This window comes from Nicotiana tabacum, chromosome 23 (assembly GCF_000715075.1).
Source record: "Nicotiana tabacum cultivar K326 chromosome 23, ASM71507v2, whole genome shotgun sequence".
Classification (NCBI taxonomy): Eukaryota; Viridiplantae; Streptophyta; class Magnoliopsida; order Solanales; family Solanaceae; genus Nicotiana; species Nicotiana tabacum.
In genome coordinates, this window is record NC_134102.1 from 90,999,565 (window position 1) to 91,026,986 (window position 27,422).

Here is a 27,422-nt window from a genome sequence, read left to right on the forward strand (position 1 = left end):
TATGCTGGCCTTTTACATGAGCCAAATTCTTTCATGGCCAAACACGCGGAATTGTGTGACCGCTTCCTCTAAAGTTTAAGCTAGTAGAAGATGTGATATATGTCAGTATGTATGAATGAATGTGTATGCTTCCTTAAACAGAAAGAGAAGACGAAAGTTAGTTCCATCATTGGAGTAGCTAGATGCATGCATGCCCTTCAATTAGTGTGTATATTACCAAGAAATGAAAGCAAATAACAGAACGTAAAACTACAATCATACCTCATACGCACATATGATGCCTAGATTTTCAAGGCAACACAATATCTTTGCATAAAAATTGGATAATCTCTTCCAAAGATTCATATAGTTGTCATCTGTATCTTTGTACTGACTTGATACTGACAGCTGCAAGTCAACTAATGCAGCATCAAACTGTTCATGAAAATTAGGAGAATTAAGTATAAGGGACTTGAGCTTTGAAAAAAAGTTAGCTCCTTAGATTCCCAAGAAGCATATTATTCATTCGGGGAAATGTGTCAACAAGCACTTCATAATCAACATCCAGAAAAGCACCAAGGATTACTGAATAAACAATGTATCTTTCCCAATATCTAAGTACACAAGCAAGCGCACGGCTACATCCACTTCCCTACCCACTCCAGAAAACGGGTAGAGGAAGAGTTAGGGCAAAATTTGAAGGTTATGGATGAGCTTAACATTCCTGGAGTTCAGCAGAACATTAATCATTTAAGTTTTTGGAAACACCACCATTGAAACCTATTGAAAGTGTAGATTGAACTGTGCCCTTTCATAGGAAAACATCAAGACAGTGAGGATCCTTATAGATCAGTAAAACTCACACACCCAAAACCATCTAGTAGGTCTGCAATAAGACCACATAAGGGGAAGTAAAGATAAAACCTACAGGCACCCTCTTAAAGTTTTAACCCAACTCACAAAAACTTTATGTTCTTTTTTCTTTTTCTTTCCTTGTAAGTAGTCATTGTCTGACCAATCGTCTCGGACACCAGAGTGCCCGTCCCCGCCCATTTTGTCTCGCCCTAAATGGAATGGCTCTCTTAGTTACGCTGCGCCCCGACCCGAGTCCCCACGTCACTCAACAATTTCTGCTTCTCCCAATGGGAGCCTTTATTAGTAAGGGCGCGTGGAACAGGGGAGGCGGATCACAACAGTCCCTACTGTTTATTATCTCTACTAATTTAGTTTCTGTTAGATAGTTGCTTAGATATGTAAATATATCATAATGCATATACCGAAGTCTAACATCAGTCAAATGTACAATATACATTGTAAAGTAGTCTAATAAAAGCCTAGGTGCAAGACGATTGTATTCACATATATTCTCAATCTTTTCTCTCGTATCTCTTAATTCTCATGGTATGTTGTATATTTACAAGTGATATCCTGAGGAGGAAACATGGTCGTCATAGATTTGCCAGTGATACTGGATGTAAACATTGTAAAATGTGCTTATAAATGCTATAGGGCGGTTGTCTTTATGCTCTCTCTCAATTATCTTTTCCCTTTCTCTTATTTCTCACAATTCTAAACGTTCATTTATTTATTTTTAAATATCGTTAATGAACAATGGTCAGAGATCACCCTTGATTTCAAAATCTAAAGATTGCAGACACGAAAGAAAAGAAAATAAACATAAAGAACTAAATGGATATAGATTACAATGTACGGACCATATCATTTATTTAATATGGTATAGTCATTTGGGCGTTTACCTTTGACCATGAAGCTTCCAATTTTGCCTTTATTTCTAAAGTCGAAGACACTATTGGATCATAGAATTTACAAGTCTCCTTTGCAGAAGGAACAAATTCGTCCAGCCCCACCCTCTCCTCTGTTGCATATATCTATACAAGACGAAACCATATATTCATGCATTAGAAACCATTACACTGGCTACGATTAACAAAACCATTCACAAGCTGCAACAAGGTGACAGGATTTGCCAGAAGATTACCTGGGAATCAAGAAGACTTTCAAGTTCTGATATTTGCTCCTCGCAGTCTGTTGAAGATGAAACACCTGATCGAGAGGGTATGTTAAGTAAATCCACGAAAGATCTAAAACCATATATATCAAATTCATATTGGCTAAGACAGCTGCAAATAAAAAGTATTAGCATATATCCAAAATAAAAGTTGGAAGGAAGATTGACCAACTGCAAAGGAAAGGAAAGTGTAAGCCTAGTCCAATTGAAAAGATAGTATAGCAGAAAAACTATGTCGAGGAAGAAAAAGGTCAATAAAAGAAACTCTTAAACCCATTAAATGAAAATGGGTCCCAGATAGCCTTTCAAAATCATTTTGTTACTCTATCTATTTCTGTTCCAATTAAACTAACTTTGGACCAAGGAGTATAGATATTTGTCACTATCAGTCATCATGTGACACATTGATAAACAAGCAAACAGTGAATTTAAAAGGTCTCATTCACAGGAAAGAAGAAAATATTTGGGGGTGGGGGTTACTATTCCCTTTCGTCATAAGCGATGCTAGAGTTTCCTCTTTTGCCTGAAAAATCCCTTTTATATGTTTCATTTATTTATTTATTTATTTATTTATGAGAGGGATGATTTGGGCAACGAGAAGCAGGCAGAGCACGAGGAGCACGAGAAACTGAGGAAGATCAAAAGTTACCTTTTCTAGTCACAGGGGTAGCAGTCATCCCAAAAACCTTTGATGTTCTTGTGGATTGATGATAGAACTCCTTTGTTGGTTATAGAGGATGCACAGGAGCATGTCCAACAGGATAACGAGAAGACGAGAAAAGTTTAAGAAGGGAATTAAGAAAAAGTCACATGAAAGAAGTGAGGCTTACCGTCATAATCATTTTATAGGGATGTTTACCACTGGCACGATGGCACTCGTCTAGTATCAGAAAGCACACTCTACCAAATTTTATGTAACCCTTTCTCAATGCATCCAAGAAAATTTGGGGTGTCATAACCAAAACCTGTGAGATCAAAAGTAATTGCAGTTATATCAAGTAATATTTAAAGCACATTCATAAATGGAGAATTTAAATGATTTATATATATTAAACTCTTTAGAAAAGTTATTTAAAAGAACATGTGGTAGCATTACTCAGCAAGAAGTCAATATAAAGAAATCAAAACCGCAAAAGTTTCAAGTCAAAATAGTATGACCGAGTCCAATGTGGGATCTGATAGACTCAACGAACTTTTTTTTTTTTTTGACAAGGTAAATTGTATTAATCAAAAGGGAGAAAAAACTCCCGCATACAGGAAGTATACAAAAAGTAGAGAATTTACATCAGAACATGATTCTCTACAAATGATGCCCAATCTTCTACACAAGTAGGGGCTACATGTGTGCACCAAAAAGCGATCAAAGATAAAAGACTATTTTTAAGGTGTGGAAACGGAGACTCAATCCCCTCAAAAACTCTCTTATTTCTCTCTCCCCAGACTAACCACATGAGAGCTAACGGGGCGAACTTCCACGCCTTTTGCTTGCTTCTTCTACGGAAACCGGCCCAGCTATATACCATTTCCTTTACAGTGTTTGGCATCACCCATTGAACACCAAAAAGATTCAGAATTGCCCTCCATAAACCCCAGGACACAGGGCAATGCAGCATAAGATGATCAACTTCTTCCCCTGAGCTTTTACACATGTAGCACCAACTAACATGTGTAATTCCTCTCTTTCGCAGATTTTCAGATGTCAAGATCACTCCCTTCGCTGCTAGCCATGCAAAGAAGCACACCTTCGTGGGCGCCTTAGGAATCCAGATCGATGAGTATGGGAAAGTAGTCTCCTGTCTCACCAACATACGCTGGTAGAAGGACTTTACGGTGAACAAACCATCGCCACGCAACCCCCATCTCCAAGAATCATAAGATGGATGGGGCATATCTTGCCCGTATAGCAGTGCCAACAAATTTTGGAGCTCCGCAATCTCCCAATCTTGCATGTTCCTTCTAAAAGAGAGGTCCCATACTATCCCCCTTCATGCTTCTTGCGAATTTGTTGGACCATCAATTCCTTCTGGTTTGAAACTCTGAAGACGTGGGGGAAAGAGACCCTCAGAGTAGCCTCTCCACACCACCTGTGATTCCAAAAGCTGATTCTCCTTCCATCTCCCACCTTGTAAGTGATGTTGCCATAAAAAGCTTCCCAGTTCTTCATGATGTTCCTCCACATGCCACACCCGAACGGTGCTGTGATTGCCTTGGTCCTCCAACCCCCTCCCGTGGAATCGTACTTTTCTACTATGACCTCCCTCCATAGAGCATGCTCTTCTACCCCGAATCTCCACAGCCACTTCCCCAGCAAAGCTCTGTTGAATACCCTGAGATCTTTTACTCCAAGTCCACCCCACTGCTTTGGCACTTAAAGCCCTAATAGACCTGGAGCACTTTCTAAAGGTTTTCGCCTTTGACAACACTGGCGTGGATTGATTTTCCATCGGACTAAGATCACAATTAGCATGCACAGAATATTAAGTGCGGCACTATCTTTGCAATGCTTGGAAGACGAATCATATATATTAGGATCAACAACCAGAAAGCGACATGCTTGGCACAGAGCCTACGAGTTTAAAATATATTCAACTAGAAATTAAGCACTACAACAACAACATACCCAATATATTCCCACAGTGTGGGGTCTGGTAAGGGTAATGTGTATGCAGACCTTACTCTTATCTTGTGGAGGTAGAGACATTAAGCACTACAATCATAAAATCAAAAGGTTGATGATTTGAATTTTTTTTTTCTTTCAAAATGTTTGTGCGGTGTCCATATCCTCAGCAGGGCAATCAAATAACTTTACATACAAATCTGCTAGTCAATGATATGAAGCTTTGTGCATGGTGGGACTTGACCTGTTTAAGAGTTTTACTTCAGTGAACAAGGAATGCTCTTTGATTATTACATATGACTATCTATCAAATAATAATATCTTGACTACAGAACCACAAAGCTAGTCGTGTCTTGAGATTGGAAAAGTAACCTTCACCTTGGCACAGATTGTGTTACCTTAGATATCAGCTTCATCGATTATCATACAATTATTTCAGCACAAACACACTTTAGCGCAGAAAACCAAGAAAGGGAACAACTTACGTCATTATCATCAGTTTCGGTTTTCCATTTTTCTACATTCCAGTCATCAACTCCTTTGGCCCCATAGTATTCTTGAACCGCAAGCTGCGTATGATGTCGTATAACCTCGTATTGCTGCAACAATGTTGTAAATAAACAAGGATTAGTATCATCAAAAGTGAGCACATTCCAAAGTACCAAATTTGATAAAAGCTCAAACTCAAACTTTTCAGTTGATTGCAAATCCTTATCAAAAGAATAAAGTTGATTGCAGATCATTTAATGCTCAAAGCCCCTCTATAGTCATAATTTTGGAATGAAACATGCGTTCAGGACTTCTAATGAATAGAGCACAGTGGAAGCTCTAAAAGTTTGAGTGGCATTGTTTGAAAATCAAGTACTTCCCCTTGGAAGACAAATTTGATTTCTATTTTTCTTTTTCTTTTTCTTTTTGGTCCTTTCATTTAGAGATTTCTATTGTATAAGTCTGTCAGAGTACATCTATCCCACTGCTTCACGCTTGGGCTTGTGACCTCAATAAATTTCTGAGAAGAATATAGCTCTCCTCTTCAGTAATCACTCTTCCCTCTTTTAGTCAAGTATCATACTCCAATACAATGGGCATGGTTTAATTAAGTCATTTTGACAGCAGAGGGACGGGCACCATTATCCACCGAGCTTTGAACCGTGAGTCACTAGCCCTCGAGGATTTCTCAGTTATCAAACATCAATAAATAATAATAAAAATAAAGAGATAAAGACAGTGAACTTCAGTTATATGTAGATACTAGCATGCTTTCTACAGAAAGAGATAGTTTCATAAAACAACAAAATGCCACTTTTTTGCAAAAACTTTCTATTGGAAGAGTGATACTTAAACTAATATTTGACATTCAAACTCATAAAACAAAAGTAATTGTATATTCGGAAATGTATCATTCAAAGATTTCACAATGACTAAGGAAAACAAAATCATCAAAGTGCAAAATAACAAACATACTAAACAAATAAACAAGAATATAATCTTGGTACTCCATACAAAAATCACAAACAATTCCAATAGATATTCACATTATCTTCACCACAAGTCACATAATTCCAAATCAAACATTTAATACTCATTAGTTGCATAAGTGAGTAGAAAAAGACTGAAACTTCCAAAGAAGCCCACAGGCCTAAGTAATGCTGTGAAAGGCAAATTCTCTGAAAACATAAGATACTTAAATACTAAATAAAAGTATAAGAACATATATTGTAAGCAACTTATCAGCAAAAGAAAGAAAAATGCATACAATCAGTAATTCTTTTTTTGGATTTATTTCACGATCCGAGTTTGAACCAAAAACCAAAAGAAAAAAATTAAACTCTTCATCCGAAACCAAACCAAAAAACCAAAAAAATTTCTTAACCAAAGACAAAAAAAGAAAAAAAAAAGGAAAAAAATTCAAAACCATCAAGATGAAGAAAGTATATCATTTACCAGATGAATAGTAAATTGGTCAAGTTTTATGGGAAGGGAACATAGCAATATCAAGTGCAATAACAAAACAGAAAAAAAGGGACCTAAAAAAGAGGACCATAGTTTTTTTGTGATAACCATGTTAGCCGGGTCAGCTTGCGCATACCTCCGCTAATTACAGGGGTACCTGCTACCAACGAATGGGAAGAAATCACCCAATATTTCTGCCTAAGATTTGAACCTCAAACCTAAAAAAAAGATCATAATTGGACTTTTCTTTCACCATTTTTTTCCAACAGTGGTGCTGGTTATACTTAGTCCAAAACCTTAACTTTACCCAGCATAATCAAGACTTTCTAAACCACATTCTCTTACTCAACCAAAATTCTGGCCAAAAAAAAGGAACAAGTATGAAAAAGATAAAGAAAAAAAAAGGAGACATGCCTGATGAACAAGATGAACAGTGGGTGCCAAGAATACAATAAACTTCTTCTCATCACCAGTCCTCAATGTTTTACTAATTTCTCTGATCATCATCACTGCTATATATGTCTTGCCAGCCCCAGTTTCCAATACACATATAGTGTTCCTCCTCATTGCCACTTCATATACCTCCAACTGATAACTGAAAAGTAAAAAGCCCCAAACATGCAATTTCATCAAATTTCAACAACTTGTTTTAAAAAATATATATATAAGAACCCAAAAAATCTTGCATACTCTCTTGGAATAAAATCTTCCTTCTGCTTCTTCTCTACAGCCATTTGTTCAGCTTCATTACATAAGTCTTCAAAGTTTCTCTTCAATGGATTTTCTTTCTTCTTCTCCATTGTTTCCCTTTTGAGTTTTCTCCTCAAATAGAAACTGGAAAGTTACCAATGCCAAGGGCGTGAAGAATCAAGGAGTGAAATTTGTACTCATATTCTGCATATAGAGGAGACTCGGCCCAATAAAACAATTTTTTAAGTTTTTTTGGTTTAAAACTTTTTGAGTTGAGTAAATATGAGTCAATTAATTTATATTCTATATTTTGGAAAAATATACCCTATACTTTACATTATTTAAATTAGTGGCTGGCTGATAATTTAACTTGAACAATTAATATTCTCAAAAATTATAGTACTACTTTTTTTGTTTCATCTTATAAATGATTTATATTTTATAATGCAATATCGAAATATCTTAGTACAATAATAACAATTTAACTGAAAAATGCTAGTATATCATTACTTTTTTACTAAATAAATAAACTTGAATTTTAAAACTGGTATAATTTTATGTAAAATATTTACTACTACTATTAGAATATTGGCTTCTTCTTCTTCTTCTTTTTTTTGTCTAGAATATTGGGGTTAAATATTTGGATCGTTCCGAGTTGCAAAGAATTATAAATTGGGGTAAAGTACACGTGCTTATCATGCTCCAAGCTTTGAAGAAAGGGACCCTTTGGGCTTTGGGAATAATGTGATAGTGTTAAACAATTCCAGTCAAGAGTCAAAACGTGGAAACCACGGACCAATAGAAAATTGCTAGGTAAAGTGAGAGACTCTTTTTCTTTTTTTTCTTTTTTTTTGGGTACTAATATATTGACGTGTAACGGAAAAAAGTAGTTTCTCTCTCGAAGCAAAAGCAGAAGCAGTTTTAACTTTTTTTCTTGTAAAAAATATCCTTAGTAAAATATGATATATAGTAAAATAACCTTACTTATTTTAAACCTAATACTTACAATTAGACATTATATTATTGAACTCTCCTAATGTATTAATATTTCTTTTTATTTTAGGATAGTTTTTTAATATATAGTGACATTTGGGATGAATGTTTTTATATTTTTTAAATAATTTTTTTGATATATTTAAATCATCTTAAAATAATTAAAGTACTTTTTAATTTTATTTTTATGTTTTACTTAAATAAAATAAAAAAACTTAATTATTATCTTTAATAATAAATATTTGAGATTATTTATTTATTTATATAATATTAACTATTAAGTAAACTTTTTCATGTTCTTATTCATAATTTAATATTTAAAAGTATTTTTTGAAAAATATGATCAAACATAAATTATTGATAAAAAGTGCTCAGATTGAAAAAGAACTTTTGGAAAAAGATTTTTTCACCTTGGCCAACAGGCTATTTGTTTTGAAGTACAGTACATAGTGAAAAGTGAACAGTTTGAGATTTTTCCGTTTGGTTTTAAATAGTACGAAAATCCTTCTACTTCTCTGTTACTATAGAAATACCCTCATTCTGTTTGAAATTTACACCCTACTCCTTCTTATCTTTTGTGTTAGGGACATGGAGTATATAGGGGAAATATAGGTAAAGACAAATATAATCGTGTTTATATGAAATTTTGCTTAAATTTTAAATTCAAAACATAAAATTATTGGTTAATTGAGTTTAATTCATTTTTAACCATAATACAAGTCTGAAATCTTCTTTATGATTAAAGTCAAGGAACTTAATTTTCTCTATTATCTATTCCCCTAATCAAAAAGATGATAATCCCTCTTCCCTCCAACTGAAAAGACAAAACAGCTGTAAATGTGTCCTCTTCTCTCAATATCATTAATCTATATCTATATATATATCTATATATATAAAGGAGGGAAAAAGAGTGCTGACTTGGCACCTCTCTTTGGCCAAGAAAGCTAATTATCTTCTTTCTCCTTTATTGACTTCTTTCCCTTTATTTCTCCATTTACCTCATCTCATTTTTAATAGCCCAAAAGTAGTAGGAGTAACTGTTAAAAAATGAAATGATACTTTTCAATTCTTATAATGCAATCTTTCTGTTTTCCTTTAAAGCAGTAATTGTTACATGTACCGTTTCATCTACTAATGTGCTACTTTAAAAGAAGAAAAAAACTTAAAAGGACATTTTTTATTATTATGATAACACTTTTTCCTGCTAAATACCTTTCCCTCGGCCCAGCAAATATTTAACGGCAAGATAACTTACTATGACAAGCACCAAATTCACTTATCTTCTCTATCTTTTTGGAGGATTAGGATTATACCAGTTAGCCTAAGATGGTGATCTAGGTGTATCTTTCTTTCAAATGTTGCTCGTAAATCTGTGAAATTCTTCATTATGGTCAGATTTTAATTTCTGGATACGGAATGAACTTTTCTAGCATCTTTTTTTTTCACTTTTTATATGAGTTTATTTTTGGTTGATAAGTTTTGTACTCAATTAATTTCTAAGTCCCTCTGGTCGGGTGGGCGCCGGCCGATTTTTCGACCAGATCCCCTAAAAGGAGAACTCTTGAATAGGAAAGAGGGGGAAAACAAGTCCGAGCACTCTTCTCGAATTTTTGGATGCCGTCCCCTATCTTCTAAAGGGGCCCGTCACTTCGTTCGTACCTTCTTGGCTTAGGCTTCCGAAACCGATCGATCTAGCCATGAGCAGGTTGAGCAAGCTCTTAGCTTTCATCATGAGTGAGAGAGGAATTCATGAATAAATCACCCGCCGGAAAGGAATAACCGGAATAGCCCTGAACAAATAGGAGGCGTGGGCCAAGTTTCATTCTTTTAGTAGTATGTTATTTCTTTTTCTATTAAATCGCCATCCATCTTTATCTATTGGCAATTGTAATTGATGACTTGCGCTAAAATATGTTCACCTGTAGTAGTTGGAGTCTTGGAAGAAAGGAGAACCGTTAATCATCTTTAAATTGGAAGACAATCAGTATTCAACAAGGAAATTAGTGACGAAGAAGATGATGCATACAAGAAACCATAAAAAGGGTTATTTTTAGACTGTTGAATTCAAGGTAATCCTCTTCATGTCTGTGTAGCAGGACCGTAAGAGTATGTTTTATGAGAGGTCACGTACTTAGAATAAGTAATTGTCTTTTTTGTTTTCTTTTTTCTTTTATTTTTATTTTATTTTATGAGAAATTTCCTTTTTGTTTGGTTACTTATCTTTGTCTGTGGGTTTGCAAAATTCTGACTACTCCATTGAGTAGATAATTTGTTTGGTTCTATGAATCTATTTGGGGGAGGGGTGGCGGTAATTTTTTTATTTTCTTCCTCAAGTAGGTTTTCTAAAAAATATATACTTTTCTTAACGAGGTTTAATTTAATTTTGTTTCGTTCACTTTTATTAGAGAAGAAAATGGAAATGATTACTTATTTTTGCCTAAAATGATTTTTATTTTAATTTTAGTGTGTTTAAGCAAATCTATTAGATTGGTGAAGTACTTGTGAAGAAAATGGACATGAGAAAATATTCCCAAGTTTAGTGAGGTTAAATTATTTACCATTTTTTTAAATTTCTTCTCTTTTCTTCAATTCTTTTTGCTTTTTGGGTTGAAATGAAATGGGAATTGTGTTTGGGAATTAGTTAATATAAAAACATCAAATTATTTTGTCATCTTAGAAATCAAGAAATGAGGTGGAGTTACATATATAGTTTTGAGATGAAATTTAAAGTAATTTGAGAATAATTTTTTTCCCTGGATAGTTCATCTTCGAAAAATAAAAAATATCTCGACAGATTTTGCTGAATGTAAGGTACCTTAATTTAGATGAAAATTAAGTTTATTTCATACTGACTGTTTATATGCCCTTGGCTTTGGTTCCTTCTTCGTCCATTCTCTTAGACGAGAATTAATTTGGTTGGTGGTTAGTGGAAATATAATAAGTTGTCAAAGATAGAAATGATAAAGAATATTGCCTCAATAGTATAGAAATTAGTTGATTATTACTTCATTTCCATTATTTCACTAACATCTACATAAGAGAAGGTTTGTTTATAGTTTTTGAGAAATAACGTCATTATGTCCGTATATATATTTGGTCGAGACATAATCACTTTAGAGGGAAAAAATTAAACTTTAATAGTTTGGCTTGTGTTAGAGGTGAAATCCGCAAATACTAATATGGATATAGTTTTCTAAAATGGTTTTAGTGAACTTAATTTGTAATAAATGGTTATAGAAATTAAAATTAACTAAGAATGCGGCTAATGATAACAAGGACAAAATTATTCCAAGGCATATGCTAATAACTATGAAAAAGAGTGATGAACCGAAAAAGCTTTTTGCTATTATATTGTTACTGTTGCATATCGTACTGTTCATCCAAATATCAATCCCATTTGATGCCCAAGAAGACTTTCTTGTGACAATCAAAATATTATTAACCGAAATGTATGTTGCTTACAAGTATTTTATTTTTCAATATCGAAGATACTGGATTGCTTATCATTTCATAGATTGAGATTCTTTTATAATCGCGCGAAGTGCATACATATTCACTAGTTGGGGGATAATCTTAGTTTAGAGATGATGACCAAGCTTAAATCAAAAGTTTGCTTGATTCATTTGATATCAATAGAGTGCATACTACATTTCAATTTAATTTACTTTTCAACAATAAATAAGAAAAATAAAATTTAAATTGGACTTGCCATGAATTTGCGTTCATTACATTGACCTTCGAGAGAATTAGAAAATTACCATTTAAACTGAATCACAAGGGATGTGATTCTCCTATTGACAAGAGTGTTAGCCTGCGGAGTTGGTAGTTTGCTAGTGTTGGTGATAAAATGGCATGTGTTTTCTTTTCAAATAATGATAAACAGAATAAATAAATTATTACAAATAACATAAAATAACGGAGGTAAAATTAATATCGTAAATCACGTAAAAAGTTAGTGTTACGAAGTAACTCTAAAATTATCCCTAGAATAAAATAATAGGCATGAACATTAAACATTTGCATCCCACAAAACTTGAACAGCTTAGTAGAGTTGGGACACCATACGTTTCGCAACAGAGAGAATTTGCACCAATTTCAACCATCCATATGGAACTATCTCCGTTGTTGTAAAAGGCAAAGTTTCAACACAAGCTTCCAAGAACATTGAATGTGAAAAGCAACGAATCAGGGGCATTCATTGGCACAATATGCCGTAATAGTGATGCAATATCTCTGTACTTGCACATTTCATAAAACTAACTCTTCTTGGAACATGGGATTATGAAAGAATGGCCATTGAAAGCTCAATTTATGAAGCAGTGAAAAAGGGTCGTTGCATCTTGTTAGTCTTTGGCCAAATTCATGTACAGTTTGATGATCGACGGAGATCTTTTCCTCTAAAGCATAACTACAATCTGCACATAAACCAAAGATGACTCTAGCTAACGAGTATTGACTTTCCATACTAAAGTGCCAAACAAATGAATGCCCGCATAGCATGATATACGATCTTTAATTTTGAGGTTCTAATGTCATTGTTCCACCGCGCAACACATGCTTTTGTAAAGTATAGTCTTAGACATTAAAACTTGCGGCTAATGAAATATAATTTCATACTAGTAAGCAATATTGGAAAACATTTCATCGGTGGTCATTTAAGTGAAAGATCATTGCATAAAGGTCACTTAAAAATCATTTCACTTTTGCCCAATTAACTAAAGAATAGAACTAGCCGAAAGGTAACTTTTCTCTCACCTAAAAGCTTGCCGAGTCAAATGTAAATTAACCTATTTTAAAAAACGGGTCACAAGGTCAGGTCTATAATATGGATATGAAATAGGTTAATTACATTAGAGTTGTTTTATTAAACATATTACGTGATTTGGAGAGTCACACCAGCTTTTAGGTGAAGAAAAGTTACCTTCCAATCAACTTTATTTTTAACTACGTGACGGAAAATAGAAAAGTCTCTTTTGTGCAAATTTGCATCTGAATAACCACTTCCCCAACAAAATTAATAATTTTGTAAGCACGGATAGGCAGAAGGCAAATCTCTTCCTAATCACCTCATCCACTAGAATTTTTCTATGCTACAGTTTCCATCACTAGGTAGGAGTTTACCTTTCCATGAACTAGTACGTGTTCGAATTTTTTCGGTCGTATCATACACAATGAGTTCTCTTCTTCCATGGTAGATTAGATAACTTATTAATTGAAAGGTAAACCTTCAACCTCATTGCAATATAAACTTTATGATGAATGTATTTTGGTTCTTTCATTACAATTCACTAAGTGACTCGAAGCTAATTCATAGGAGTGACTCAAGGCGACTCAATATAATTGTGTCATAAGCATAGGCAAAGTTCGTATTATAAAAGGGCGTCTTTTAAATGTAGACTTTCACATATTTCTTATCAGCACCCTCTTTGTAATGCTCGTGAAAGGGACTCCGACACCTTTCTCTTACGCATTGTGACACTCTCTCTCCAGATGGTATCACAATATGGAAGATCAGAAGAACTTTATCTTCTCTCTAGCATCATTTGGATGTTCATTCTGGTCTACTTTCTCTCAAGTCATACATATTCCCCTTCTACACTCCATAAAATACTTCAACATATAGAAGGTATTTTGAGGCTATCCGATCCACTCCCACAACTCTCCAAGCTCTTCTTCAGGCTTTCAGCACCTATCTTCACAATAATGGTGCCTTTCATCTATGGTAACCCTACAATTACTACTGCTAAGTTATTTATCTGGGTTCAGGATAAATCTCTGCACGCCAATGGTGTCAAATGATTTTATCATGTTGATGAGGTGATAAGTCTGAAGATCTCAACTTTCAACATGGCTCAAAGTCTTATGACGTATTTAATATCTGATATCCTACTATATTGCTAATCCTGTAGAACAATCTGTACAAAGAGAGAAGATCTTACACAACATAAGAAAAGTTGGAAAAGGTTCTTACCCTAGACAATCTCTTCAGGACGCTTCTTTAGATCTCTATCTCCCGATCAGTGATTGTGGACATCTAGTTCAACACCCCCGAGTAATCATTTAGCCTTAGCCTTTTCGGCCTCGCAAACGGGCCAACAAAATCATGGTAATCTTCCAACAATCATACTCAAAAGTGTTGGTACACTCTAACTGGTATAGCATGGCCATCTAGCGCTAATGTTACTCAACCACCATCAACAACAAAAATGTGCCTCAATCTGATATTGGAGGATAGTGACGATACACTTGCCCAGAAATTTGAGGCGTTTCTAATATTGCAATCGGAAAGCCACCACATCCATGATATCTTCACTGCCTTTATATGATTATATCACAATCAATGTCCACATGGGTGTTCCATTAGAAATTTAGAATGCTTCTCATGGTGCATGAATGAAGCTGTAAAAAAGCATGTATGAGGTGGTCGAACACGGATTTGCCAGCTGCCTGTGATAGGAAAAAGAAAACTTAATTAGATAGTTCTTGCAAAGCAACTCCCACTAGATTAAGAAAACTTTTCGCCTTTTGATCTAGTTGTCTTACTCGTGGGTCCTGTAAAAGTGTAAATGGAAGGGAACCTCCCGGATTCAATAGGAAAGGCAAAAAGCATTGGAGGCAAACTCATCATGCTTAAGGATAGTCCTTATCAGGTAACTCTGAACTCTTCTGTTGCCCCCATTTTGATCTCTAAGAGCATTGGGAGGTATTATGCTTTTTTTTGTAGAGCAAGGAGATAAATGTCCAATACTCATGATGGGGAAGGGTTATTCCCAACAAAAATAAATAAATAAAATTGTCTTTTCTTGTATAACAACTGAAGAGCAACACCTAGGTGTTACACTAACTTCCAGCTATGCTATTGTCTCTCAGTTTTTTCAGTTAAGCACGGAATATAGATGATTTTCTTTTCTCTAGTTTCAGTCAAACGAAATTGTTTAGCTAATGTTCCTTGTTCTTAAAACCAAGCATACTCTTTCGGAATTGAAGAAAACCGCAAACTCTCGATTAACCTACATAGTACAAGGTAGAACGTCGTATTCATCTCAGCTTATTTTTCCTTCTGTTAGCACACTTCTCTTCCAATTAATACGATGACTTTCAAATCGTCAATTCATGCTGACAGCAAGAGTTTTGGTTCCAAATACATGAAGTTACAAAATTATCCTGTTGATACATGCTTTAACCAATAGACCCCGGAATCGTTGTTCGATCTAGTGAACAATTCTGTATCAAGAGCTAAAGTCTACTCTTATAAGTAGCTGCAAGGAGGCAAATAATCACTCACCAAGGGCATATTTACGTAAAATACTGGTTCTTAGCAACAATATTGAAGAGGATCTTCAATATCAGAGCTTTCAAGAGCAGTGATGTGTTTCCTAAATGAATAAGCTGCTTCTTCCTTGTGGTCCAGCTTCCCCAGCTTGTCATATACAATGGCCATCAAGTAAAAAGCTTCTGCTGCCAATTTGTGATACTGCATAAGAAAATTCATTGTCATGTCAGAAATTTATCTTTGCTTTTATTGGGGGGCAGTGGAGGGACAGGCTTGCTGAAATTGTGAGCCAAGCGAAGGCATGTCCCCCTTTACCAGAAAACAGAAACAGTTCAGTGCTCACAAGTGGGAATTGAATTCATTGTGGAGATAGTTATGTTCCTCTATTATGGTAGTCTTTTTTTTTAATTGAAAGCCATCAGCCAGGGAAAGGATCCGGAGGTGTTGGGGGTTTGGCTTGACCCCTACCATGTATATAGAAGGTAAAGATGACAAAAGAGAAGGGGGCCCATATACCTGACCTTCCATATGCACTGGACTGCAGCTGAAACAGCCTTCAAAAAACTCATGAAAGAGCTAATCATATGCAGCTTCTCTTCCATGAGGAAAGAAAATACATTAACTTACAAAAAAGTGGCTTTGTCAAATCTACTTCTTATGCTAGGCAACTGTCATTTATCCACGTGAAAAGGACCCTTAGCTTCTCTAGGCAATTGCTGGAATGTGTAGTAGTATGAGGCTATGAGCTATTGCCACTGTTTGCAGCTTTTTTGGCAAGAAGATCAGCCACCTGATTGGCTTCTCTATAGTAATGAGTAATTTGAACTTCTGCCTGGTCTAGAATCTATTATGGTAGCCAATCAAACTTAAGTATGCCGAGAACTAGATTCTTCAAGCACTAAAGTAGGCTGGGAACTAGTTCTTCAAGCATGATTTACAATTCTGACCTGACGTGTTGACCTTAAAATGATAAAATTAAAAAAAAATGTTGCGACGTCACCTATTTGAATCACAAAGAAAGTTCAGTTGAGCTGATCATGTGCCAATTCCAAATTGTTTTCGCTATTTCTCAAAAAATCAAGTCAAAGCTAAGATGAATAGGTTAAAAAAATATGTAAAACATGCTCAAAAACATTGCTCTACAAGATTGCCTTCGGGCGAGCATGAAGTTAGGAGCTCACCACAACAAAGCTTTTAACCTAATCTTTCTTTTATTGTTAGGCGAGGCTGATCATATTCAAATATGATAGCAGAAAAGCCAAGGAACTCCTATTGTTTACTATCTGGTGAGAATTAACAGTACAGAAATCCAGAATATAGCCAAGACAAATATGCCCAAATGACGCACTAGTTCATCTAGACTGGCAATACCTATTAAGGCAAAAAAATTAGAACCTGGCGCGGCATTAAAACTGGAAGCAATCACGTGATTAGCAATCTCGTAGCACTCATCATTTCAGCCACCTATTTTAATTCTATGTATTACAAAATTAAGCTTGGATATCTCAACTGTATACATTTAGGCACAATAATCACCTCTAATTCCGTTTCACCCTCATCTTTCTCATGTAACTACACTGGTAGTGCTTATACTATGTCTTACTTCTACTTATCTTAAAATCTTTTATTCTCTAGAGTATCTCTCCATGGTTCCTACTTCTGGTTGACGCCTAGAGAATTAATGGAAGAAAATATGATAATTTACAATGGAACTGGATGCAAAATGCCAAATCTAGTGCTACACAAACAACATTAGCTACTCTACGTTCACGAGAATTGATGAAATAAGAGTAAATTTTGCAGATTAAACATCTCCGGAGACCATTATTTTATCGAATTCAGCTAACAAATAGAAGCTGGAGTCCGAAAAGTATTCTGCAAGGCCCAGAATGGAACACGGATATTACTTTTCTAAGATTTGGAACAACAAAACAAGTATGATGGAAAAGAAAATAAGGTGGATCGGGGAGGGAAAAACTTAGTATACAACAACAAAAAACCCAGTAGTTTCCCACAAGTGGGGTTTGGGAAGGGTAAGATGTACGCAGCCTTACCCCTATCCCTGGAAGGGCAGAGAGGCTGTTTCCAATAGACCCTCGGCTAGAGAACGACTGAAAAAGAAAAGATAATTGCAAGAAGTAGGAATAATAGCAAGATGAAATAAGATCGAATCCAAGAATGCAGTCAAACTCTAGGTAGTAATAGCCATCTATGAATAAAAGATATCATACTAACACTAATGCTAGCGAACTGAGTAAGACAAAGAGAAACAATCGACTACCTACGAACCTTCTACCCTAATCTTTGACCTCCACACCCTCCTGTCTAGGGACATGTCCTCAGTCAGCTCCAACTGCGCCATGTCCCGCCTAATAACCTCCCCCCAAGACTTCTTAGGCCTACCTCTACCCCTCCTGCTGCCCACCGAGGCTAACCGCTCACACCTTCTAACTGGGGCTTCTATACTTCTCCTCTTAACATGCCTGAACCATCTCAATCTCGCCTCCCGCATCTTATCCTCCACAGGGGCCACTCCTACCTTTTCCCGAATAACTTCATTTCTAATCTTATCCAACCGGGTATGCCCACACATCCACCTCAACATCCTCATCTCAGCTACTTTTAGCTTCTGGGTATGAGAGTTCTTGACCGGCCAACACTCTGCTCCATACAACATAGTCGGTCTAACTATAACCTTGTAGAACTTACCTTTAAGTCTCAGCGGCACATTCTTATCATACAAGACACCGGATGCAAGCCTCCACTTCATCCATCCTGCTCCGAAACGATTTGTGACATCTTCATTAATCTCCATGTTACCTTGTATTATAGATCCGAGATACTTGAAACTACCTCTCTTGGGGATGACTTGCGTATCAAGCTTCACTTCCATATCTCTTTCCTGGGTACCGTTGCTAAACTTGCACTCCATGTATTCCGTCTCGGTCCTGCTCAACTTGAAACCCTTAGAGTCTAAAGTCTGCCTCCAAATCTCCAGCCTCTTGTTAACACCACCCCGCGTCTCGTCAATTAAAACTATGTCATCAGCAAATAACATACACCATGGCACCTCACCTTGAATGTGTCTCGTCAATGCGTCCATCGCCAAGGAAAATAAGAATGGACTAAGAGCTGATCCCTGGTGCAACCCCATCATAATCGGAAAGTGTTCCGAGTCTCCTCACGCTGCTCTAACCCGAGGCTTAGCTTTATTATACATGTCTTTAATCACCCTAATGTAGGCTACTGGGACCCTTTTAGCCTCCAAGCATCACCAGAGCACCTCTCTCGGGACTTTGTCATATGCTTTCTCTAGGTCAATGAACATCATGTGCAAGTCCTTCTTCATCTCCCTATACCGCTCCACCAATCTCCTCACAATGTGAATGGCTTCCATAGTCGAACGCCTCGGCATGAAACCGAACTGGTTCTCAGAAATGGACACACTGGTCCTCACCCTCACTTCAACCACCCTCTCCCAAACTTTCATAGTATGGCTTAGCAGCTTAATCCCCCTATAATTATTGCAACTTTGGATATCGCCCTTGTTTTTATACAGAGGAATCATCGTACTCCACCTCCATTCATCGGGTCTTTTTCGTCCTAAAAATGACGTTGAACAGCCTAGTGAGCCATTCCAAACCTGCCCTACCCGCATTCTTCCAAAATTCCACAGGTATTTCATCTGGCCCGGTAGCTCTACCCCTGTGCATCTTACGCATAGCCCCCTCAACCTCCTCTACTCTTATGCGCCTATAATACCCGAAATCCCGGCGCATCTCGGAGTGCTCCAAGTCGCCCAGCACAATGTCCCTGTCACCCTCTTCGTTCAGGAGTTTATGGAAATATGCCTGCCATTTTCGTCTAATCTGAGCCTCTTCCATCAAAACTCTACCTTCCTCATCTTTGATACACTTAACTTGATCCAGATCACGGGCCTTCCTCTCTCTCACCTTGGCTAGCCTGTATAGCTTCTTGTCCCCACCTTTGGCCTCAAGCTCTTCATACAAACGCCCAAACGCCGCAGTTTTAGCCGCAGGGAAAAACTCAGTATATTTTAAGGAAAATACTTTCTTTGAAGAGTGTCGGGAAAATGGAGAAAGTTAATTCACATACTTTAATCTTTTTCTCTTTTACTTCACCTGACTCAATTGGTTCTCAATTCTGAAGAGCATTTAGTTCACCTAATTGAACCCTAATCTTATAGAATTGCTTCTTTTCGGCCTCAACCCTTTCATTTCTTTCCATTAATCTCACGTAATTGGTAATTACAGTTTACAGAATTGTACCTTTCTTTACTTTCCCTTTTTAATTCTCCTTCACCTCACTCAAATGATAATTTTAGATAGTTATGCCTTCGTGTTTCTCATTTACATTCTACTTTTAACATGTTTTTATTTCGTATAGCAGGCTTACACCTATTTGTCCATATATACGAACACAAAAAAACCTCACCCACACACACTTGCTTAGAGTTAAGGCTTTTTGACAGGGTAAAGAGGAAGAACATAGAATTTAAGAAAGAAAGATGAATTTCATGGAATACAACTTTTGTATTTTCTAGATATTATTTCACTTAGCTATTGATGTATATCATTTCCCACAACGTAATCCAATGTACTTTTAGCATATTAATACACAATGAAGAATTTCAAATTTCTTGGAACTAAAACTGAAGTCTTTTAACTAGAGTATAAATGTCATTGATTTGAATACTAAATTGTCCATATTGACTAACCTCTAGAAGTTCCAGGTCTTCGGAAGCCTGCCTCAACGGTTCAAGTACCATCTCTGGTTCTTCAGATACTGAGAACAATAAGTAACACTAAGCACAGGTTGAAAGCTCAAGAATTTAAGAAGACAGCGCAACAAGAAAATTCAGCAGTTAGTTAATTTTCAATTTCTAAATGACTTGTATGTCTCTGTGTGTGCATTAATGGGAGGTAGAGTCTCAAGTGAGGTACAGGGCAGGATGATGTAAATCTTGCAAGGAAGGCCACATAAGACTTCATAAGACTTTATTGATACACTTATACCAGCTAAATCCCAAAAGATATTATTTTCAATTTAGGTTATAATTGTTCTCAAGTGGAACTAGTTTGTCCTTGTCATTTATATTTGACTCAAATATGGTAAATCATACTCAAAGAGCGACAAATTAATCATAAAAAATCTCAAGGTCAAAGGATATATGAACCATGGGAGGTGGGAATGGAGGGCAGCTTGATTGGGAAAGGTAGATGGCAAGTCATGGCTGGAGATGAGGCGAACTATTGGAGTGATGGGCAGGTTCTCCAGTTCCATTTTGATTCATAAAATCGTAGGCATTCACAAGAGCTATAAGCCTATAATAGCTAAAAAAGAGTCCTTACGCAAAAAAACTGCCCAAATTTCTCTTAATCCTCTGATTCTCACTTATGATGGACCATGTAATCCATTGCTTAAAAACGTAGTTTGCAAAATGTGGAGGCATTTGCATCATTTGGGTGACATGGACAAGAATTATATATGAGGTTGAAAACACAGGATGTAGTTAAAACTCAAAAATGAGATCTGATTAGAGCACAAGCTAATGAAAAATCATGTTTACAGTAAGTATAGCAAACAGGTGGAGCATTAAAATTCCGATAAGGCACCTGAAAAGCTCGAGTCAGCAAGATAGCATTTTGCTTCAGTGATAAAGGCCCGAGCACGAAGCTCCAAACCACCGTGACCAAGAAGTACAGGAAATGCCCCATGTATGAGAGCCAAAGCTCTTTTTGCATGACTTGATCCAAGTGAGAGCCAAAGCTCCGCCAGCGTCAGCGTAGCAGATGCTTTGAGAAGGTCTAAGTTGAATGATTTACAAAAGGAAAGGCTTGCCAACGCGTACGGAATACCTAAAACAGCATTTCCTGATCTCTGAAATGGATGAACATAGTTATATTACATCTTGATCATGTCAGAGAAAGAAAAGAGTGTGGGGCTCAGTAGTTCAAATTTTAGAAATCCAATGGTGAAGATGTATAAGCGGTAAAAGAAGTTCCATTTCTTCTGACGAGGTGATATTTTTTATAAGAAAGTACTTGCCTGTGAGCAAAAATATCGATTAACATTAAATCAATACCTTGTGTATCTCTGCAAGTAAAAGAAGAACAGTGGCATTCTCGACTTGTAAACTGAATTTGTAGCACATACAGAAGAGAGAGTGTGCGATAGCTGCTGCCTGGAAGAATCATATGCACAAGAATGGAAATTAAGAAATTCTTTAGATGCTTATTGCTTTTGGCCTCTGTCACTGTTCAAACTAGAGCAAATTATTGCCTATAGCTTAGAAAATCAGAAAAGGATGAAAAATACTTTAGCACCACAGCACAATATCAAGTTATCAGATGTAAGAGAAACAAAATTTGTGAGAACTTGGGGAAAAGAGATTCAGAGTGGTAAACAAATTTGATATTCAAATATTTTCTTTTTGGTAGGTGATATTCCAATATCTTAAGGTAACAGCTCATTCAGAATAGTCTTGCAGAATGATCATTATCACCACATTGGCTGCAAGACCAAAGAGTAGAGTCGATGTGGTTAAAATCCTCGGCATCACAAGCACAGGCAAACCTGTAAGTGAACTATTCATACTCAGTTTGCAAGTATGCTTTGCACAGAATCAAGCATGATCAAATATTACTAGACTTTAGAACCAGGACCAGACTTGCTGGTGCTGCCACTTTGAACCAGACCATAGCCTCGTGATTTTCATGTCCATTATCATGAGAAAAAACTGCTCATTCCAGAAAACCATGCAAGTTTTCGAGAAAATTGAAGGCCTTGAGGACAATGAAAATGATCTATCAGTACTAATACAAGCAATGAACTAAAGAAAAAACATGATCATCAGCACAACAGTATAATGATTCACTTAGAAGAACAGCCAAAGCCTTAAAAGTGAATATATTTATGCAAATAGAAGAGGGAAAAGCAGAAAGAAAAACAAGAAAACTTAAATCTTTTCCTGACCAAAGAGCAAGCAACAAAGGTATCCAATTTTCTATCACAAGTGTATTTGAAAATCACCAGTTTAGGATGTAATTGACCATATTCCTTTCCATTATTCATTCACCTTTTCTTGGGAGCAAGTGGGCACATTCTTCTTTTGATTAGAAATGATAGTACATGAGCAAAAAAATAATCAATTACATTCTTGCATCATATCATTTGTTCAAAGTTCAAAAAGAGAAGTAGAAACTATTAAGTTAGCAGGTCATGTAGTTATAAGCACAAGTTCACCACCCAACATATACCTTACTGAATCAACTCGAAAGAGATCTAACTAAAGGAAAGCAGACTACCTGGCTAAATTGGTTCGCTGCAATTAGTATTCGTGCATGGCGGAGGCTAGCTTCAACTTTTATCTCTATATCTACACCAGTTACTGAAGAGGCTAAAACACCTAGCTCATCACACAACTGTTGAGCAAGTTTTAAATTTCCCCTGAGAGGCAACTAATATCCAATCAGACAAGCAAAGGGAAGTTTAAAACCAAGTAAGAATAATTTTATGCAACTTGATTAGGATTAGAGAAGTCTCCTTACGTATGTAAAGCATGATCATGGAGCAACTGTAGTTTTACAAGCTGAATTTGTGACTTTGAAACAGATAAAAACTTCTCCTCCGCAAGTTTCATTGCAGCAAAAGCTTCTGAAGGCGCACAAAAGAAGCCATTATTGAGTATAAGCAAAAAACAAAAATAAATTAAAACTATAATATCAAGTCACTTTTCCACTTTGCTTTCCTTGTATTTTCTGAGGGACGTAGGGGAAGAGAATAAGTTTTTTTTAACAGAGAAAGGAAAGAAATAGATCTGCCTTCCTAAGAAATAGATCTGCCCTCCTACTCTCACATATGTATAAATGAAGTATGAAGGATTATATACTAATTTGGGCACGGTAAACTAAAACCTGGCATAAGACTGAAGACAATTATGGATCCCTACCAACTGATGAGATTGTCTAGAATTTACCGGCAAACACTTTGGCCATAACTCAGTAGCCTATCATGATCTATTCAAGTTCATCTGTTTCTACCTTCTCCCGACCGGATTGCACAGCAATGTTCTTCTCTACAAGAAAAGGCTAATTAGTTCTGAAGCTTTTTCCCGCACTACTGCCAAAATGCTTATTGTAACATGAACTGGTATGAGGTAGCCTAGTATTTACCGGAGACCACTTTGGCCACAACTCATTAGCCTATCACAATCATATTTCCATTTGACCTACTTCTATCTTTCTTTTTTTGAAAAAGAAAGATTAACCTACTTCTATCTTTCTTCCGACTAAATTACACGTAAATGTTATTCATCTCTAGAAGAGAAGGCTAATCAGTTCTGCACTTTCCTGCATTTCTGCCAAAACACCATTTTTTAGTTTTTTACTTGAACAGACATGTTTGTCAGAAGGCTGTGTTCAGTTCTTACCAAGTCCTCCGGTAAGTCTTCAAAGATTTGTGTCCCACATTGGTTGAGGGAATAGGCTCAAGGCCCACAGTCATTACCATGTCTCCTTGTATGATTTTAGGCAGTCTTCACCACATGAGCTAACTTTTGGGATTGAGTTAGGCCCAAGGTCCATTTTCTTAACATGGTATCATATTCAAGCTCATACCTATTCTAGGTTTACCCAATGTTGGGCTCCTATTATATGTTTGTTCACAGTACACATGTCTAGTTGTAGTCGTGTTGGGGGAGGGATTGTTAGAGTGTCCAAAATTGGTTGAGGGAATGGTTTGCTATGTTACTCGGACTCTTCAAAAATGTTGTTGGGTGCGTGTCGGATCCTCCAAATTTAGTGCATTTTTGGAGGATCCGACACGGGTGCGGCAACACTTTTGGAGAGTCCGAGCAACATAGATGGTTTGTGGTCTTCTTATATGGTCTTGGGTCTAATGAGCTAGCTTTTGGAGTTAAGTTAGGCCTGGTCCATTTTCTTGACAGCTACTTTAGGACCAAAGAAAAATCTCCGGGGCACACAGAAAAATTGCACAGGGTCAAAAGTCAAAACACAGTAGTGATACCAAATGGAAATTATGTCTAAAAGCAAGCAACATTTCAACCAGTATGGGTTTACCTTATGGGTGATCAAGAAAAGAATGTAATTCCATTGAATAAGCAAAAGAAATCAAGTAAACAATGCATCAGCAAATAACTTAAGTATAGCATCGCTCTACTACTATCATCTATGCACCATAATGACATGAGCCAACAGATACATGCACAACTACTGTGTAGCTATGCCAATTCAAGAATACTTATGAAGTACTAAAATATTTTGAGCAAACCTTTGTATCCTTTAAATACTGCTAGATGCTGGATAAGTTTTCCATATGCTAATGCCACATCATCCAAACTGCATGCAGAAAAGAAAGCAAATTTCAGTCGACAAATATTGAGGCACAGTTTCAAACAGCTCAACTACTTAAAAATTCATACAAGTATTACCTCAATGAGTCAGCAAAGCATGTCGCATAAAGCAGCGCATTCATTCGAGCAAGAGGTGCACTAAATTAGCATACAAAAAGAGAAGAAAATCAGTAATGATATCTGAACTAGAATTGAGTGCTTTGCGATGTACATATTATATATGTGAGAAAGCACGGGAGAAAATATATTATTGATGTTAGTTTATAGATATGTATAGTGTAGTCTTGTCCCACATTGGAAGAGGAGTAATATCTCCTTGTAGTGTATAGCTATAAATAGGGACCTCTTGTATTGTATTTATCATCCAATATCAATAACATATTTTCTCCCGTGCCTTCTCACATGGTATCAGAGCATTAGTGAGAAAAGATCGTTGTGCGTCATTCCAGCGTTAACCGGGAAGAAAGAACTTAGTCATCGTGTAATTTTTCCGGTGACCTAAGGCTACGTGCACTTTCTGTCGGTGTTGTGCTAAAACCAACACCACCATGAGGTAGATCACCCTCCGATGACCAACCCCTGAAAATTTATCTAGCAGAAAAGCTGCCACGCGCCGGCAACAACTTTTCTGGCGAGGGTTCCAGCAACTTTCCGGCCATTTTTTCGCGAAGCTTCTTCAGGACAGTCAGCTCTCCTCACAATTCCGAGCCTACCCATCTAATTCAAATCAAATTCCGACCACTTTTATATTTTTCCGCTGTGAACAGTGACCTTCCGGTCATTTTTTTAAGTTAACCCTACTACTACAAATTGTAGCGACATGGGAACCGATGCTTTGAATAGTCGGATGGTTTCTTTAGCAGAGTATATTGAGTTCCTTTAGTATAAAGCATGTAAGCAGACATCTTCTGAGATAGCTTCTGTTGTTCAAACAGGTAATAGCGTGACTTGTTTCTCCCAATCTTCATCCTCTGAGTCTTGGGTCATTGATTCAGGTGCATCAGATCATATTTCTGGTAACAAATCTCTTTTCACTACTATTTCGTATTCTCAATCTCTTCCAAAAGTCACAATGGCCAATGGGTCTCAAACCATGGCAACTGCAATAGGTCGAGCAAGCCCACTTTCTTCCTTACCTTTAGATTCAGTCTTTTATGTTCCCAATAGTCCTTTTAATCTCATAGTTGTTAGTCCCTTAACCAAATCACATAAATGCGTTGTTTTATTTCTTGATGACCATGTTTTTATACAGGAACGCAGTACGGGGCGGATCATTGGTACCGGGCGTGAATCAAACGGACTTTATTACCTTATCCTTGCTAAATCACATGAGCTCACATCTTGTCTTCCTTCTACAACTTGTCCTGTTACTGATTCACCAGATTTATTACATAAACGGTTGGGACATCCCAGTTTGTCAAAACTTCAGAAAATGGTATCTGGTTTATCTCACTTGTCAGCTCTAGAGTGTGAGTCATGTCAGCTCGGTAAGCATACCCGCTCCCATTTCCCTCGGCGTCTTGATAATCGAGCAGAGTCACCTTTTACTTTAGTCCATTCAGATGTTTGGGGTCCTAGTCGGGTCAGTTCCACCTTAGGATTCCGCTACTTTGTCAGTTTCATTGATGATTATTCCAGGTGCGCTTGGATAAATTTGATAAAAAAATCGATCTGAGCTGTTTTCTATTTTCCAGACCTTCCACGCTGAAATTCAAAATCAATTTGGGGTTTCTATTCGCACATTTCGTAGTGATAATGCCCGAGAGTATTTGTCTTCACCATTTCAGCAGTTTATGAAATCTCATGAGATTATTCATCAAACATCTTGTCCGTACACATCTCAACAAAATGGGGTAGCTGAAAGAAAGAATAGACATCTTATTGAAACTGCTCGTACCGTACTCATACAATCTCATGCTCCGTTGCGTTTTTGGGGGATGCCGTTCTTACATCTTGCTATCTTATTAATCGTATGCCATCTTCAGCTATCCAGAACTAAGTTCCATTCTCTGTCATGTTTCCCCACTTACCTTTGTTCTCTCTTCCACCCCGTATCTTTGGAAGCACTTGTTTTGTCCATAACCTTACAGGAACAGATAAGTTAGCTCCTCGTGCTCTTAAGTGCGTATTTCTGGGTTTCTCGAGAACACAAAAGGGGTATCGATGCTACTCTCCTGACCTCCAGCGGTACCTTATGTCCGCTGATGTTACCTTCTTTGAAACCCAATCATACTTCACAGGTTCAGGTCATCACTTAGATATTTCTGAGGTACTACCAGTTTCATCTTTTGGAGATTCAGTCACTATCTCCCTTTCATCTTCCTTTACATCTCCAGCTCCACCACCTATAGCTCAGTTCCACCACCTACAACTCCAGTTGTAGCTCCACCACCTATAGCTCCAGTTGTAGCTCGCCGGAAAATTGTAAAGTTGTCGGAATTTGTCGTAACCAGGATGGATAGATACGGTATTCCCTTGCGAGCAAGCTGTAGTG

The 27,422-nt window shown here is 36.8% G+C and overlaps 2 protein-coding genes across 3 annotated transcripts in view; both read right to left on the reverse strand.

Annotated features, from left to right (window-relative positions):
• Nucleotides 1-7,499, reverse strand: part of LOC107829523 (endoribonuclease Dicer homolog 3a) — a 37,729-nt gene extending 30,230 nt beyond the window's left edge. Inside the window, exons 1-8 of the mRNA XM_075245359.1 lie at nt 7,269-7,499; nt 6,993-7,173; nt 5,111-5,224; nt 2,839-2,973; nt 2,658-2,727; nt 1,979-2,043; nt 1,737-1,868; nt 262-414 (exon numbers count right to left, since the gene is read on the reverse strand). Of these exons, the coding sequence (XP_075101460.1) occupies nt 262-414; nt 1,737-1,868; nt 1,979-2,043; nt 2,658-2,727; nt 2,839-2,973; nt 5,111-5,224; nt 6,993-7,173; nt 7,269-7,378 (960 nt within the window). The 5' untranslated portion in view covers nt 7,379-7,499. The remainder of the gene's footprint in view (nt 1-261; nt 415-1,736; nt 1,869-1,978; nt 2,044-2,657; nt 2,728-2,838; nt 2,974-5,110; nt 5,225-6,992; nt 7,174-7,268) is intronic.
• A 4,598-nt stretch (nt 7,500-12,097) lies between these two features.
• Nucleotides 12,098-27,422, reverse strand: part of LOC107808551 (anaphase-promoting complex subunit 5-like) — a 34,064-nt gene continuing 18,739 nt past the window's right edge. Inside the window, exons 13-22 of one of the 2 annotated variants that reach the window (XR_012705916.1) lie at nt 25,007-25,066; nt 24,847-24,914; nt 23,106-23,211; nt 22,863-23,004; nt 21,641-21,739; nt 21,171-21,435; nt 20,273-20,340; nt 15,547-15,735; nt 14,233-14,708; nt 12,098-12,676 (exon numbers count right to left, since the gene is read on the reverse strand). Coding sequence is in view for 1 of the 2 variants with exons in the window: in XM_075246280.1 (XP_075102381.1) it covers nt 15,577-15,735; nt 20,273-20,340; nt 21,171-21,435; nt 21,641-21,739; nt 22,863-23,004; nt 23,106-23,211; nt 24,847-24,914; nt 25,007-25,066 (967 nt within the window). In the remaining variant the exon portion in view is untranslated. Of the gene's footprint in view, nt 12,677-14,053; nt 14,709-15,546; nt 15,736-20,272; nt 20,341-21,170; nt 21,436-21,640; nt 21,740-22,862; nt 23,005-23,105; nt 23,212-24,846; nt 24,915-25,006; nt 25,067-27,422 lie in introns of those variants that run through there. The other variant, XM_075246280.1, reaches the window with a different exon arrangement.